Raw genomic sequence first — 13,088 nt, 5'->3', positions numbered from 1 at the left:
TGCTCTCAAAAATGTGTAAACCAATGTTCATAAACATCCGTCCGGTAGTTTTTCCGACATCATGTGCATACGCACTCACAGACATATATACATTGGGAGACAAACCTCGCTCTCTTCTCGCGTTAAAACATTCAGTCATTACTTGACTGAATGTAAAAATATGATGATGATGATGATGATGATGATGATGATGATGATGATGATGATGACAGATGATGATGACAGATGATGATGATGATGATGATGATGATAACAGATGATGCATAATCTGAACCCTATTGGGCGTGCAAACAAGACATTATAGAACATAAAACAACTTGACAAAAATACATTTGTTGAAAATATAAAATGTACAATCTATCTTTGACCATAAGAGAGAGAGAGAGAGAGAGAGAGAGAGAGAGAGAGAGAGAGAGAGAGAGAGAGAGAGAGAGAGAGAGAGAGAGAGAGAGAGAGAGAGAGAGAGAGAGAGAGAGAGAGAGAGAGAAGTCTGAAGTCTGAAGTCTGAATGTTTTAATGAGTAGGCCTTGGGCCCTTTTCATGGAGATGAGCACATCTCAAGCACCAGCATACAAATGCACATAGTAAACAAAAACAAGAACATCCTACTCTTTATCTTTCGACACACGCACGCATACTTCAACACACTGAAGTAATCTGCATCATAAGAACACTGCATTTCACGTGCATTCCGAGAACCTGTTCTTGCATTTAAATCTCCAAACAAAATAAAGGGCAAATCACTAACGTTTTCTATAAGATCCAAAATACACTCTTCCATGATAGACACACCATTTGAAATTTCAGTTTCGTTGTAATAGGCAGAGTTGGCTGGTGGTAGATATGTCCCTAGCAGTAATACATCACTCTCTAACCCCAGCAACTCTTTTCCTAATTTAATACAACGCAATTATCGTATTCTGTTTCTACTCTTTCGACGAAATGGCTAATTTCTTTTTTAACCAACAAAGCTACACCACCGGAGAGACGCCCGGTGACTGCGTCTGAAAGAGAGAGAGAGAGAGAGAGAGAGAGAGAGGGAGAGAGATAGAGCGATAGAGAGAGAGGTGGGAGAGAGAGAGATAGAGAGAGAGAGAGAGAGAGAGAGAGAGAGAGAGAGAGAGAGAGAGAGAGAGAGAGAGATGAACACTAACGAGTCTCCAAACCCTTTAAAATCCGTCTTTTTCCTCAAACTGTGTTTCGATTCTAACAATAGTTGTACGCATATGGTATATTCACTCATTCTCTGCGATATAACAAGTCGAGCTAAATGATACTCTATGATGTCACATCTTATTCTATCGCTTTCTCTTATAAAACGTAAAACTGTGACGTTTTACTGCGATAAAATCTGCTACAGAAAATGGAGCCTTTCGTCACTTTTTGTAGTTATAATTCAGTGCCAATTCTATAGTGGGGAAATACATGACAGAAACCGGGGGGGGGGGGGGGGGAGGGGGAGAGAGAGAGAGAGAGAGAGAGAGAGAGAGAGAGAGAGAGAGAGGGAGAGAGAGAGACGGACAGACAGACAGACAGACAGACAGACAGAGAGAGAGAGAGAGAGAGAGAGAGAGAGAGAGAGAGAGAGAGAGAGAGAGAGAGAGAGAGAGAGAGAGAGAGAGAGAGAGAGAGAGAGAGAGACAGAGAGTAAACCAATAACGTACCTGGAATTTTTCCCACATGCTTCCCATGCAGCACCCTCCTCCTGTTCCTCCATCCTCTTCTCTTCCTCTCTCGTCTTCTCTTCCTCTCTCTGCAGCCGTTCTGCCTGTTTCCTGGCTTCCTCTTCGTGATGCCTGTTCTCCCATTCCTTGACGGTCTGCTTCAGCTCATCAATCTCTTTCTGCTGTTCCTCCATCGCCTGCTCCCTGCCCTTCAGGTTGTTGTTGAGGTCGTTCAGATCCAGCTCGCGCTCTGCCAGCTCCTCGTGCCTCCTGGTCTGCTCCTCCTCTTTCTGAGACAGAGCTTCCACCCTGTCCTGTAGCTCTCGCTCAGTCTCAGCCGCCTTCCTCTCTCTCTCCGCAAGAGACTCTCTCAGCTGGTCCAGGCTGGTTTTCAGTTCCGCCACGTGTTCTTGTTGCAAGGTCAGGGTGGCCTGCAGCTCTCCCAGTGTCTCTTCCTGCTCCCGGATCCGCGCTGCCTCCTTCTTCTGCTTGTCTTGCCGTTCCTGCAGTTTGTGCTCCTCTTCCTCGGCTTTCAGTTCTCTCTCCTTTACCGCTTGGATGTCCTGCAAGATTGACAGCTTTTTGTGCGCCAGGTCCTCTGCTTTCTTCTTCACCTCTCCTTCTTTGTGCTGCATGTGTTCCATCTCCCGCGTCAACTTCCTTTCCCTCTCCTCCTGCTTGGAGGCCACGCCCGCCTGCTCCTCCTCCTTCTGCCTTATGCGATCCTCCTCCTCGTCCAGGGACTTGCGGCGAATGTCGCTCTGCTTCGCCTCCAGGGCCAGAGTCCGCTCCCGCTCTGCCTGGGCCTGCTCGTAGTCCTGCAGCGCCCTCTCCTTCTCCGCAAGCATCATCTTCTGCACGCCCTTCTCCTTCTCCCGCTCCTGTAGCTTGGCGTGCTCCTCCTCCTCCGCGTCTTTGATCAGCTCCTTCAGGTGCGTCAGGCTCTCGGCGGACCCTCGGCCCCCCAGGGAGCGCAGCGCCTCCTCCTGTTCCTCCGTCACCGGCACGAACACTCTGAACACACACACACACACACACACACACACACACACCCACACACACACACACACACACACACACACACACACACACACACACACACATACACATACACAGAGGGGTCAGGGTCATATAGACATAGACAACTTTGTTATGTTCAACGAACAACTTACTTTGGGTTTCAATGCCGTGCATCCATCTCCAGGAGGCAAAGCTTTGCTAGAGTTGAATGGCTAGAGAACTAATTAGCGATGCCAGCGACACCGGAAGTATTACAGGCACGAGATAACAGAGCTACATCTGTTGCGCCCGCTACGTTTGTCTTTTAGTGTTTATTTAGCTGTTACTGCTAGTTGCGTCTCTTATTTAGTACACAAACGCAAACACAAACGACTTTCGTTGATTTGGGCGATTCTACGAATGTACTTTCGTTAACTTTGTAATCATGTTTTGGTAATTTCTGAATGAAAACCTTTATTTTATTGGATATAGGTTACCTGATTGTTATTTTAACTGTTCATATCTTCCTACTTTAACTTTAAGGTCTGGAGAAGACGCTAAAGTCGATCTTTCACTGGATTTCTGTAGCATACATTTCCCTAGGTTGCGCTAGGGAATATCAAAGATGGCGGCCAGGAGCCGATTGCCGCTTCACGACTTTAAGGTTCTATTTCTTCACTAAAATCAATAGAATACTTATATGTATAGGGCAGACCTTAATTTGTGAACTGTCTCACCTTGAACAGTTATAAATCGCACATGTGTTGTCAGCGCTTCTTCTGCAAACAGAATGTCTCTGCCGAAACGTCAAAACCGCGAAATGTACAACACGCACTGTTGACTCGGTTTCGTTGTGCGCGCGCATCCGAGCGGGCAAGAGAAAATGAGGTGGCGAAAGGAAAGTGGTGGGCTTTGTTCGTCTCTCTAAATCTAGCTAGTGTCTTTGTTCGTCTCTCTAAATCTAGCTAGTGTCTTTGTTCGTCTCTCTAAATCTAGCTAGTGTCTTTGTTCGTCTCTCTAAATCTAGCTAGTGTCTTTGTTCGTCTCTCTAAATCTAGCTAGTGTCTTTGTTCGTCTCTCTAAATCTAGCTAGTGTCTTTGTTCGTCTCTCTAAATCTAGCTAGTGTCTTTGTTCGTCTCTCTAAATCTAGCTTGTGTCTTTGTTCGTCTCTCTAAATCTAGCTAGTGTCTTTGTTCGTCTCTCTAAATCTAGCTAGTGTCTTTGTTCGTCTCTCTAAATCTAGCTAGTGTCTTTGTTCGTCTCTCTAAATCTAGCTAGTGTCTTTGTTCGTCTCTCTAAATCTAGCTAGTGTCTTTGTTCGTCTCTCTAAATCTAGCTAGTGTCTTTGTTCGTCTCTCTAAATCTAGCTAGTGTCTTTGTTCGTCTCTCTAAATCTAGCTAGTGTCTTTGTTCGTCTCTCTAAATCTAGCTAGTGTCTTTGTTCGTCTCTCTAAATCTAGCTAGTGTCTTTGTTCGTCTCTCTAAATCTAGCTAGTGTCTTTGTTCGTCTCTCTAAATCTAGCTAGTGTCTTTGTTCGTCTCTCTAAATCTAGCTAGTGTCTTTGTTCGTCTCTCTAAATCTAGCTAGTGTCTTTGTTCGTCTCTCTAAATCTAGCTAGTGTCTTTGTTCGTCTCTCTAAATCTAGCTAGTGTCTTTGTTCGTCTCTCTAAATCTAGCTAGTGTCTTTGTTCGTCTCTCTAAATCTAGCTAGTGTCTTTGTTCGTCTCTCTAAATCTAGCTAGTGTCTTTGTTCGTCTCTCTAAATCTAGCTAGTGTCTTTGTTCGTCTCTCTAAATCTAGCCAGTGTCTTTGTTCGTCTCTCTAAATCTAGCTAGTGTCTTTGTTCGTCTCTCTAAATCTAGCTAATGTCTTTGTGCTGCTGGCGTTCTTCTCATGATGTGAATTTCATGATGTTTATTACGTTTCTGGCGGACTACCTTTGGACAAGTGAAACTTAAAGCAATTGGTATCAAAGCGTAAAGGAATAAAAGGGACACAATGCCCAATGAACACACGCACAGGCACACGTTATGATGAACGTTTCTCCTTCTTCTTCTTCTTCTTCTTCTTCTTCTTCTTCTTCTGCGTTCATGGGCTGAAACTCCCACGTATTACTGTTTTTACCCCGCCATTTAGGCAGCCATACGCCGCTTTTGGAGGAAGCATGCTGGGTATGTTGGTGTTTCTATAACCCACAGAACTCTGACATGGATTACATGATCTTTCCCTGCACACTTGGTCTTGTGCTTGCGCGTACATACGAAGGGGGACAAGGCACTAGCAGGACGACAAGGCACTAGCAGGACGACAAGGCACTAGCAGGACGACAAGGCACTAGCAGGACGACAAGGCACTAGCAGGACGACAAGGCACTAGCAGGACGACAAGGCACTAGCAGGACGACAAGGCACTAGCAGGACGACAAGGCACTAGCAGGACGACAAGGCACTAGCAGGACGACAAGGCACTAGCAGGACGACAAGGCACTAGCAGGACGACAAGGCACTAGCAGGACGACAAGGCACTAGCAGGACGACAAGGCACTAGCAGGACTGCACATAACTTGACGTACATACGAAGGGGGACAAGGCACTAGCAGGACGACAAGGCACTAGCAGGACTGCACATAAGTTGACGGCTGGGAGATCGTACACAATCTCCACCCTTAACCCACCAGGCGCGGCCGGGATTCGAAATCACGACCTTCTGCTCGGGAGGCCGGGTTCCTACCACTAGGCCATTGCGCCCGCACACACACACACACACACACACACACACACACACACACACACACACACACACACACACATACACACACACACACACACACATACACACACACACACACACACACACACACATACACACATACACACAAACACACACACTCACAGTGACAAACACACACACTCAAGCCTCGGTCAGCCCGCCCCCTCCCTACCTGGAGGTGAGGTCGGAGAAGGTGTATGTGGAGGTGGGGAGGGTGAAGAAGCTGGTCATGGGGAGGAAGACGAAGATGAGGTTGGAGTCGTTGGTCAGGGTGGAGGTGGCCAGACCGGTCACCTTCATGGCGGGCTGGCCGATGACGTCACCGCCGGCACTGACCTTGCTGGCCTCCACGGGCCGGGCGAAGGCCAGCTGGTTGTAGCGCGGCGTGAGTAGTCTGCGTACACACACACACACACACACACACACACACACACACACACACACACACACGCACGCACACACACACACACACACACACACACACACACACACACACACACACACACACATATTCTTTTACAACTTCTGTATTTTATATTTCTAAATCTAAACAACAAAGTGACTGTGGTAAGATGAACAAATTTAAACAAAAAAAGAATTCTGTACTGACCGATACAAGGACATCACAATGCAATACCAAATGGAACTGTCGCGTGTGAAAGCTTCATCAGGCCCAACACACAAACACAACACAAGACAATACTAAATGGCACAAACACAACACAAGACAATACCAAATGGAACTGTCGCGTGTGAAAGCTTCATCAGGCCCAACACACAAACACAACACAAGACAATACTAAATGGAACTGTCGCGTGTGAAAGCTTCATCAGGACCAACACACAAACACAACACAAGACAATACTAAATGGAACTGTCGCGTGTGATAGCTTCATCAGGCCCAACACACAAACACAACACAAGACAATACTAAATGGAACTGTCGCGTGTGAAAGCTTCATCAGGCCCAACACACAAACACAACACAAGACAATACTAAATGGAATTGTCGCGTGTGAAAGCTTCATCAGGCCCAACACACAAACACAACACAAGACAATACTAAATGGAACTGTCGCGTGTGAAAGCTTCATCAGGCCCAACACACAAACACAACAAGCAACAAAAAGCAAAGGCAACACGGAACGAACAAGGTATGAAAAGAAGATGGAGGGGAAACACAAAAGAAGATGGAGGGGAAACACAAAAGAAGATGGAGGGGAAACACAAAAGAAGATGGAGGGGAAACACAAAAGAAGATGGAGGGGAAACACAAAAGAAGATGGAGGGGAAACACAAAAGAAGATGGAGGGGAAACACAAAAGAAAAGGAACTCTAGGAACGGAATGAAAGGACACGGGAGAGAGGACTAGTAGTGGGGCTCGTATGTTGCAGACGCACTCATAAATCATTCACATCTTGCAACAAACACCATACTTTGTGATATTGTTCCTTATAATTATTTAAGGGATTTCAGATACAGAGCCACTTCAGAAATCGGTTTTTTTTTTCTTTGATAGGGAATAAAAGGCTGCATTTACAGCAGACGAAATTCGTACCAAAAGCGCTCAGCAGTAAATATTCCCAACTCAGCAAATGTAAAATTCAATGGTTTACCATGCACCAGAAGTTGTCTGCTGATAACACATGCATGACATAAATACTCTTATGGGTATTTTTGTGTTCTGGTATTTAATTTGATCGTTTTTAGAATTTTATATATCCGCAGCATGAAAATTCAAGATGGCGGCCTCCGCAACATTGCGTGTTTTGATTTGAGCGAAAACAACGTTTCTGAAGGTAAGTTTTCAAGAATACGCATCCATTTACCAATGTCACATCATTTTACTGTTTAATTCTCCCCTGGGGTCTGTTATTCATCGGGTGAAGCGCTGAAATGCAGAGACTTTGTTTAATCTTGCAATAGCTCATCAGCTGGATTGTGATGCTGATAGATCTAGATCTATCTGTTGATTACAAGTAAGGAAATCATGATCGCCACGCTGGTGATTTTAAACAGATTAAACGAACTTTGAATAAAAGGCGAGGAGAAAGAGATTGTTCATGGTATGATAAATGATTAGTCCTGCCTACGTTAAGGACTTCCATAAGGTGGGGAGGGGTAGAGTCAAAAACTGAGTGAGGGTAGGCCAGATAGTAGGATGACCAGCTGGAGATAAAAACACTCCACTCCGTCCCCATGTCTTTACAGTGTTGTGATCAAACTTTCAAAGACGGTAGGTAACAGACAAAAGCATACAGTGTATGCTAATCAAATGAGATAAGTGGTTTTGAAAAATGAAGAGGTACTGCTCTTTGAGTTTTACAATTTTGGTTTGTTGCTTGTTTCTCATCCTTTTGCTTATTTGAAGTTGACCGAGCATTGGTGTGAATTTTATTTTTACAGGATATATAATACAAGAGTTACACCACATGCCGGTTCCTGGGAACAAGCGTTCTGCATTTATTCCGGTGCCACAGAAGGGAGCCGATTTCACTAGTAGTAGTACTACTGTATCAAGGTTTGTTACCTAATACATCTTAACAGTAAGATATTTTTATTTGTATTAATTGGAACATGTTTGCACATCATTTGTAAGCGACCTCTGTGAATTTGATGGGTTTAACGTACGAACCCTCACTATGGTCAACATTCTGTTAGCGACTGTTTGAAGCGAATAAATGTAGCGGTCAGAAAGATTCCAGAATCAGTTGGGTCACTGGAAACTGTGTTTGTTTGTTTTTTAACCTGAAACAGTAAGAATTATACGAATTCATGAAATACAATTTTCTTTCATTTTGGTCTGTTGTGTGAAGACTTGCTAACCCGGCTTTGACCGACTCTCTGAGATAGTAAACATTATTCAAATACATTCAAATAAAAATGTCACTTTTCATCTTTTGTGTCAAGGGTACCCCAGGCTGATTTCCTGCACCATGGATGTAGAGGAGGCCAGACAGTCTGCTTCTCATTCCAGCTGTGTTGCGTTTTTTTCTGCTCGTGAAGTGTATTGCCACATTGCCAAAGCCATTGGCCAAGGGAAGTCACCCTGTCTGCCCATTTTGCATAGCCTTACAGGCTGTGACACTACGTCGTTCTTCAATGGTATTGGGGAATCAGAAGGCTTGGGAAGTATGGCAAGCATTTGAAGACGTCACTCAAACTTTCTTCAGGTTGTCTGCTCCTCTTTGTAAGCTGAGTACCACTGACAGGGCAGCACAAGAGCTTTTTGGTGTACATTTGTAGGACAAAACCAGCAACGTACAGGGTGTAAACAGTACTAGACGGTACCTCTTCAGTAAAAAGAGCTGCCAAATTGACCATAATCCCCTTACAAGTGAGGTGCTGCTGCAGGACATGAGATTGAGAAGAGCCATCTACCTATTAGACTTCCAAACTCTGTGGGCTGGCAGTTCAAGGCTGGAAAGTGGGAGTCATTCTGGACGAGCTTTCAAGAGGTATCCAGCGTGTGCCGAGAACTCATGAGGTGTGCCTGCAAGAAGAGCTGTACAACAAAACGCTGCAAATGCTGCTAAGAAGGACTGCAGAGCACAGCTCTCTGCAAATGTGCTTGCATGCCTGTGAAAACTGTCAGCATCTAAACTGTGCAAAAATATTATTGCACCCATTTTCATACCCCAACTCAAACTTTTATTCCTGTGTCATTTTATTCAAACTGTCTATGCCATTAAAGGCTCGCATCTTCGCTATCTGGCACATTTTTTTTTAACATCATCATTTACGCCGTCAAAATAAGGATACCCTTGACGTGACAAAGAGATGTGACAAAAACTTCGGGTACCTTTTAAAAAGCCGACGAAAATTCCTGAGGCACAACTGGGTCACTGTTGTATACGAAGAGAAAGTCAACTTGATTATCCATCCAGAACAGGTTGTTTTATTTCGCATATATTTCTAGTGTTGTGCCATTGTACCTACTGATGTATGTGTCGATCTCACGGATGAGATGTTTATGTGTCAAATTTGAGGGATACCCAAGTCAACTAAAATCCATGTATTTTAGCAATGACCAAGTGGGTTGCGTTGAAACTTTCAGGAATGTGTGTCTACGCACGAGGCGTAGTTCAACCGTTTGAGTACACTTTCAAATCTTCACGAAATAATATTTTAAAAACTGCCACAGGTTTGTTGGCTTACATCCCACATATTTTTGACTTCGCATGTATATATGACAGATGGTTGTTTCAAGTACTGTCAAAGTTTCTTTTGAGTATAGACACTTGCCGGAATGTGCTAGTTGTGTAAACACATGAGAACAAACAACGTTTTCGAAATACAGCGATTATGAATTTTAGTCGACTTTTGAGTTGATACATTACATTTTTATCAGTTTTATTTGGGGGGTACCCTTATTTGGGCGGCGGTCAAATAACCCATGTAAAGGCCACCTTTTATCTTAAAAGTGTTCCAGTTAGCCAAGTTGAGTGCCCTCAATAGCATACATTGAATATAACAGCACAGGAATGAATGTTTTCGTTTTGGTATGAAAATTGGTGCAATATATTTATTTTTGCACAGTTTAGGTAATCCACAAATTCTTCAACCCTGCCACCCACACCGTCCAATCATTCTCTGCACCAACAATACATGTATTGTTTGTTTAAAAATGTGTTTGTGTTAGTTTCTATTGCAAGAGAATGTCTTGTAGCATCAAAAATGCCTAAATACCCTTTTATTGGCGGCCATTTTGAAAATTGTAAAAAAACTACTGATTTCTTAATTTTTTCACGGTGGCTCTGTATCAGGTTTTGTTAAGCAAAAGCAAATGTCCATTTACGCCAAATTTGCTGTTAATCACATGAAGTGAAATATGCCTAACATACCCAACCGTTTACACTGGCGGCCATTTTGAAAAATTGTTTAAAAACTACCCATTTTTTTATTTTTCGCGATGGCTCTGTATCAGGTTTTGTTAAGCACATAAAACTCTTCATATTTGCTTAATTTGGTGTTTGTTGCATGATTTGAATGATTTTGCAACATAGGAGCCCCGCTATAGTGGTTGGAGGATGTCAGGGGTACACGCACACACACTGACTGTATTACACCTTGAAAAGGGTTTTGTTATACACAGGGTACCGACCTGTCCCGTGCGCCGAGCACGCTCCATACGTCTGGCTGGGGCCGTGCTCGCCCCTTGGCAAGGGCTTCCAGCTGTAGGCTCGACGCCTGCACATCATCATCATCGTCATCGTCATCGTCATCGTCATCGTCATCATTATCATTATCCATCAATCATCATCATCATCATCATCATCATCATCATCATCATCATCATCATCATCATCATCATCATCGTTAATCATCAATCATCAATCATCCATCATCAATGATAATCAGTGTAATCAGTCAGTGTACAGCGTCACACCAAGACAGTCATTAAGTTTAACAGTACCCCTACATGTCATGACGTGTAGTTTTAGCCACGAATTGTGCTTCTTTTTTCATTTATTAATCTAATACTAGTAATAGTTGCATTCCAATTTTGTTCGTCTTCTCCATATGTCTAATTCCTGACACTATGAAACGCAAACAAGGAGCAGGAACACTTACTGTCGACCGAACCCAACTTGTTGACAATGTGTTACCTACCTAGACTGCCTGGGTCCACTTGTTGACAGTGTGTTACCTACCTAGACTGCCTGGCTCCACTTGTTGACAGTGTGTTACCTACCTAGACTGCCTGTCTCCACTTGTTGACAATGTGTTACCTACCTAGACTGCCTGGCTCCACTTGTTGACAGTGTGTTACCTACCTAGACTGCCTGTCTCCACTTGTTGACAATGTGTTACCTACCTGGACTGCCTGGGTCCACTTGTTGACAGTGTGTTACCTACCTAGACTGCCTCGGTCCACTTGTTGACAGTGTGTTACCTACCTAGACTGCCTGGGTCCACTTGTTGACAATGTGTTACCTACCTAGACTGCCTGGGTCCACTTGTTGACAGTGTGTTACCTACCTGGACTGCCTGGGTCCACTTGTTGACAGTGTGTTACCTACCTAGACTGCCTGGGTCCACTTGTTGACAGTGTGTTACCTACCTGGACTGCCTGGGTCCACTTGTTGACAATGTGTTACCTACCTAGACTGCCTGGGTCCACTTGTTGACAATGTGTTACCTACCTGGACTGCCTGGGTCCACTTGTTGACAGTGTGTTACCTACCTAGACTGCCTGGGTCCATTTGTTGACGGTGTGTTACCTAGCCTACCTGGACTGCCTGGCTAGCTCCACTTGTTGACAATGTGTTACCTACCTAGACTGCCTGGGTCCACTTGTTGACAGTGTGTTACCTACCTAGACTGCCTGGGTCCATTTGTTGACAGTGTGTTACCTAGCCTACCTGGACTGCCTGGCTAGCTCCACTTGTTGACAATGTGTTACCTACCTAGACTGCCTGGGTCCACTTGTTGACAGTGTGTTACCTACCTAGACTGCCTGGGTCCACTTGTTGACAGTGTGTTACCTACCTAGACTGCCTGGCTCCACTTGTTGACAATGTGTTACCTACCTAGACTGCCTGGGTCCACTTGTTGACAGTGTGTTACCTAGCCTACCTGGACTGCCTGGCTCCACTTGTTGACAATTTGTAACCTAACTGTAACCTAACTAGACTGCCTAGCTGGCTGAGTGTGTCAGGTCAAGACAGCTGTGAGTGCATGAGACTGCCGGATATTCTAACGCCGCTCGGGTCACTGGTCACGTCGGACAGTCAGTCAGCACTCGGGCCAGGCAACGCTGCCTCCAACACCGCCAGTAGTCCCACGGGCAGGGCGAGTGTTGCACCGGGCACCTCATACGGGCTAGTAACACGGGCACCCGACACGGGCTATGAACACGGGCACCTAATACGGGCTATCAACACGGGCACCTAATACGGGATATTACCACGGGCACCTAACAGGGGCCACAGGAGCTGGCAGCAGGTGAGTGACTCTGGCCGTATTTTGCCCACGTGGCTTCACTGCCGTTGAACGCGTGCACTGTTTTAGATGCCCGACGAAGGTGAACCCGACCAACGCGTCCTTCTCCTTCACTGAATCTATGTCTCTCTCTGTCAGTGTGTTTTTCTGTCTACCTGTCTGTTGGTCCGTCTGTCTCTGTGTTATCTGTCTCTGTCTGTCTGTCTGTCTGTCTGTCTGTCTGTCTGTCTGTGTCTGTCTGTCTGTCTGTCTGTCTGTCTGTCTGTCTGTCTGTCTGTCTCTGTCTGTCTCTCTCTCTCTCTCTCTCTCTCTCTCTGTCTCTCTCTGTCTCTCTCGCTCTCTCTCTCTCTCTCTCTCTGAAAGTGTGCAAGTGCCTGGCTAACTGATTCTCCCCCTCACTGATCGGAATGACCTTTGACTGGTTGTGTGTTTCTGTCTGTCCTTTAAGTGTGTTGCACGATAATGACGTCATAACACGCAAGCTGTGACTGGGACACAACGCTTTGTTGACGGCTACACAACACACTGACCACCGAGAGGCTTGAGTTTAGACTCGGAAGATAACAGGGATGACTTTCATTGCTTTACTGCAAGTGTGTCAGGTATAATGATGGTCTGATTAGGAACTCAGACTGACAGATAAAAACAAGGGCACAAAACACCTCATAAATCAGCTACTACGTGCAGGTGATAACAACACCCCCACC

General features: G+C 45.0%; 1 protein-coding gene across 5 annotated transcripts in view; it reads right to left on the bottom strand.

Moving 5' to 3' along the window:
• The window catches only part of LOC138978955 (uncharacterized), a 67,396-nt gene that overhangs the window by 53,081 nt on the left and 1,227 nt on the right, over positions 1–13,088 (bottom strand). For all 5 annotated transcript variants that reach the window (XR_011459868.1, XR_011459867.1, XM_070351768.1 and 2 more), the window contains exons 2-4: positions 10,541–10,626; positions 5,607–5,828; positions 1,665–2,678 (exon numbers count right to left, since the gene is read on the bottom strand). Coding sequence is in view for 3 of the 5 variants with exons in the window: in XM_070351768.1 (XP_070207869.1) it covers positions 1,665–2,678; positions 5,607–5,828; positions 10,541–10,626 (1,322 nt within the window). In the remaining 2 variants the exon portion in view is untranslated. The remainder of the gene's footprint in view (positions 1–1,664; positions 2,679–5,606; positions 5,829–10,540; positions 10,627–13,088) is intronic.

This window comes from Littorina saxatilis, linkage group LG10, assembly GCF_037325665.1.
Source record: "Littorina saxatilis isolate snail1 linkage group LG10, US_GU_Lsax_2.0, whole genome shotgun sequence".
In the NCBI taxonomy this organism is placed as follows: Eukaryota; Metazoa; Mollusca; class Gastropoda; order Littorinimorpha; family Littorinidae; genus Littorina; species Littorina saxatilis.
Note: the sequence above shows the minus strand (reverse complement) of the source record. Positions and strands in the feature narration are given on the sequence as shown.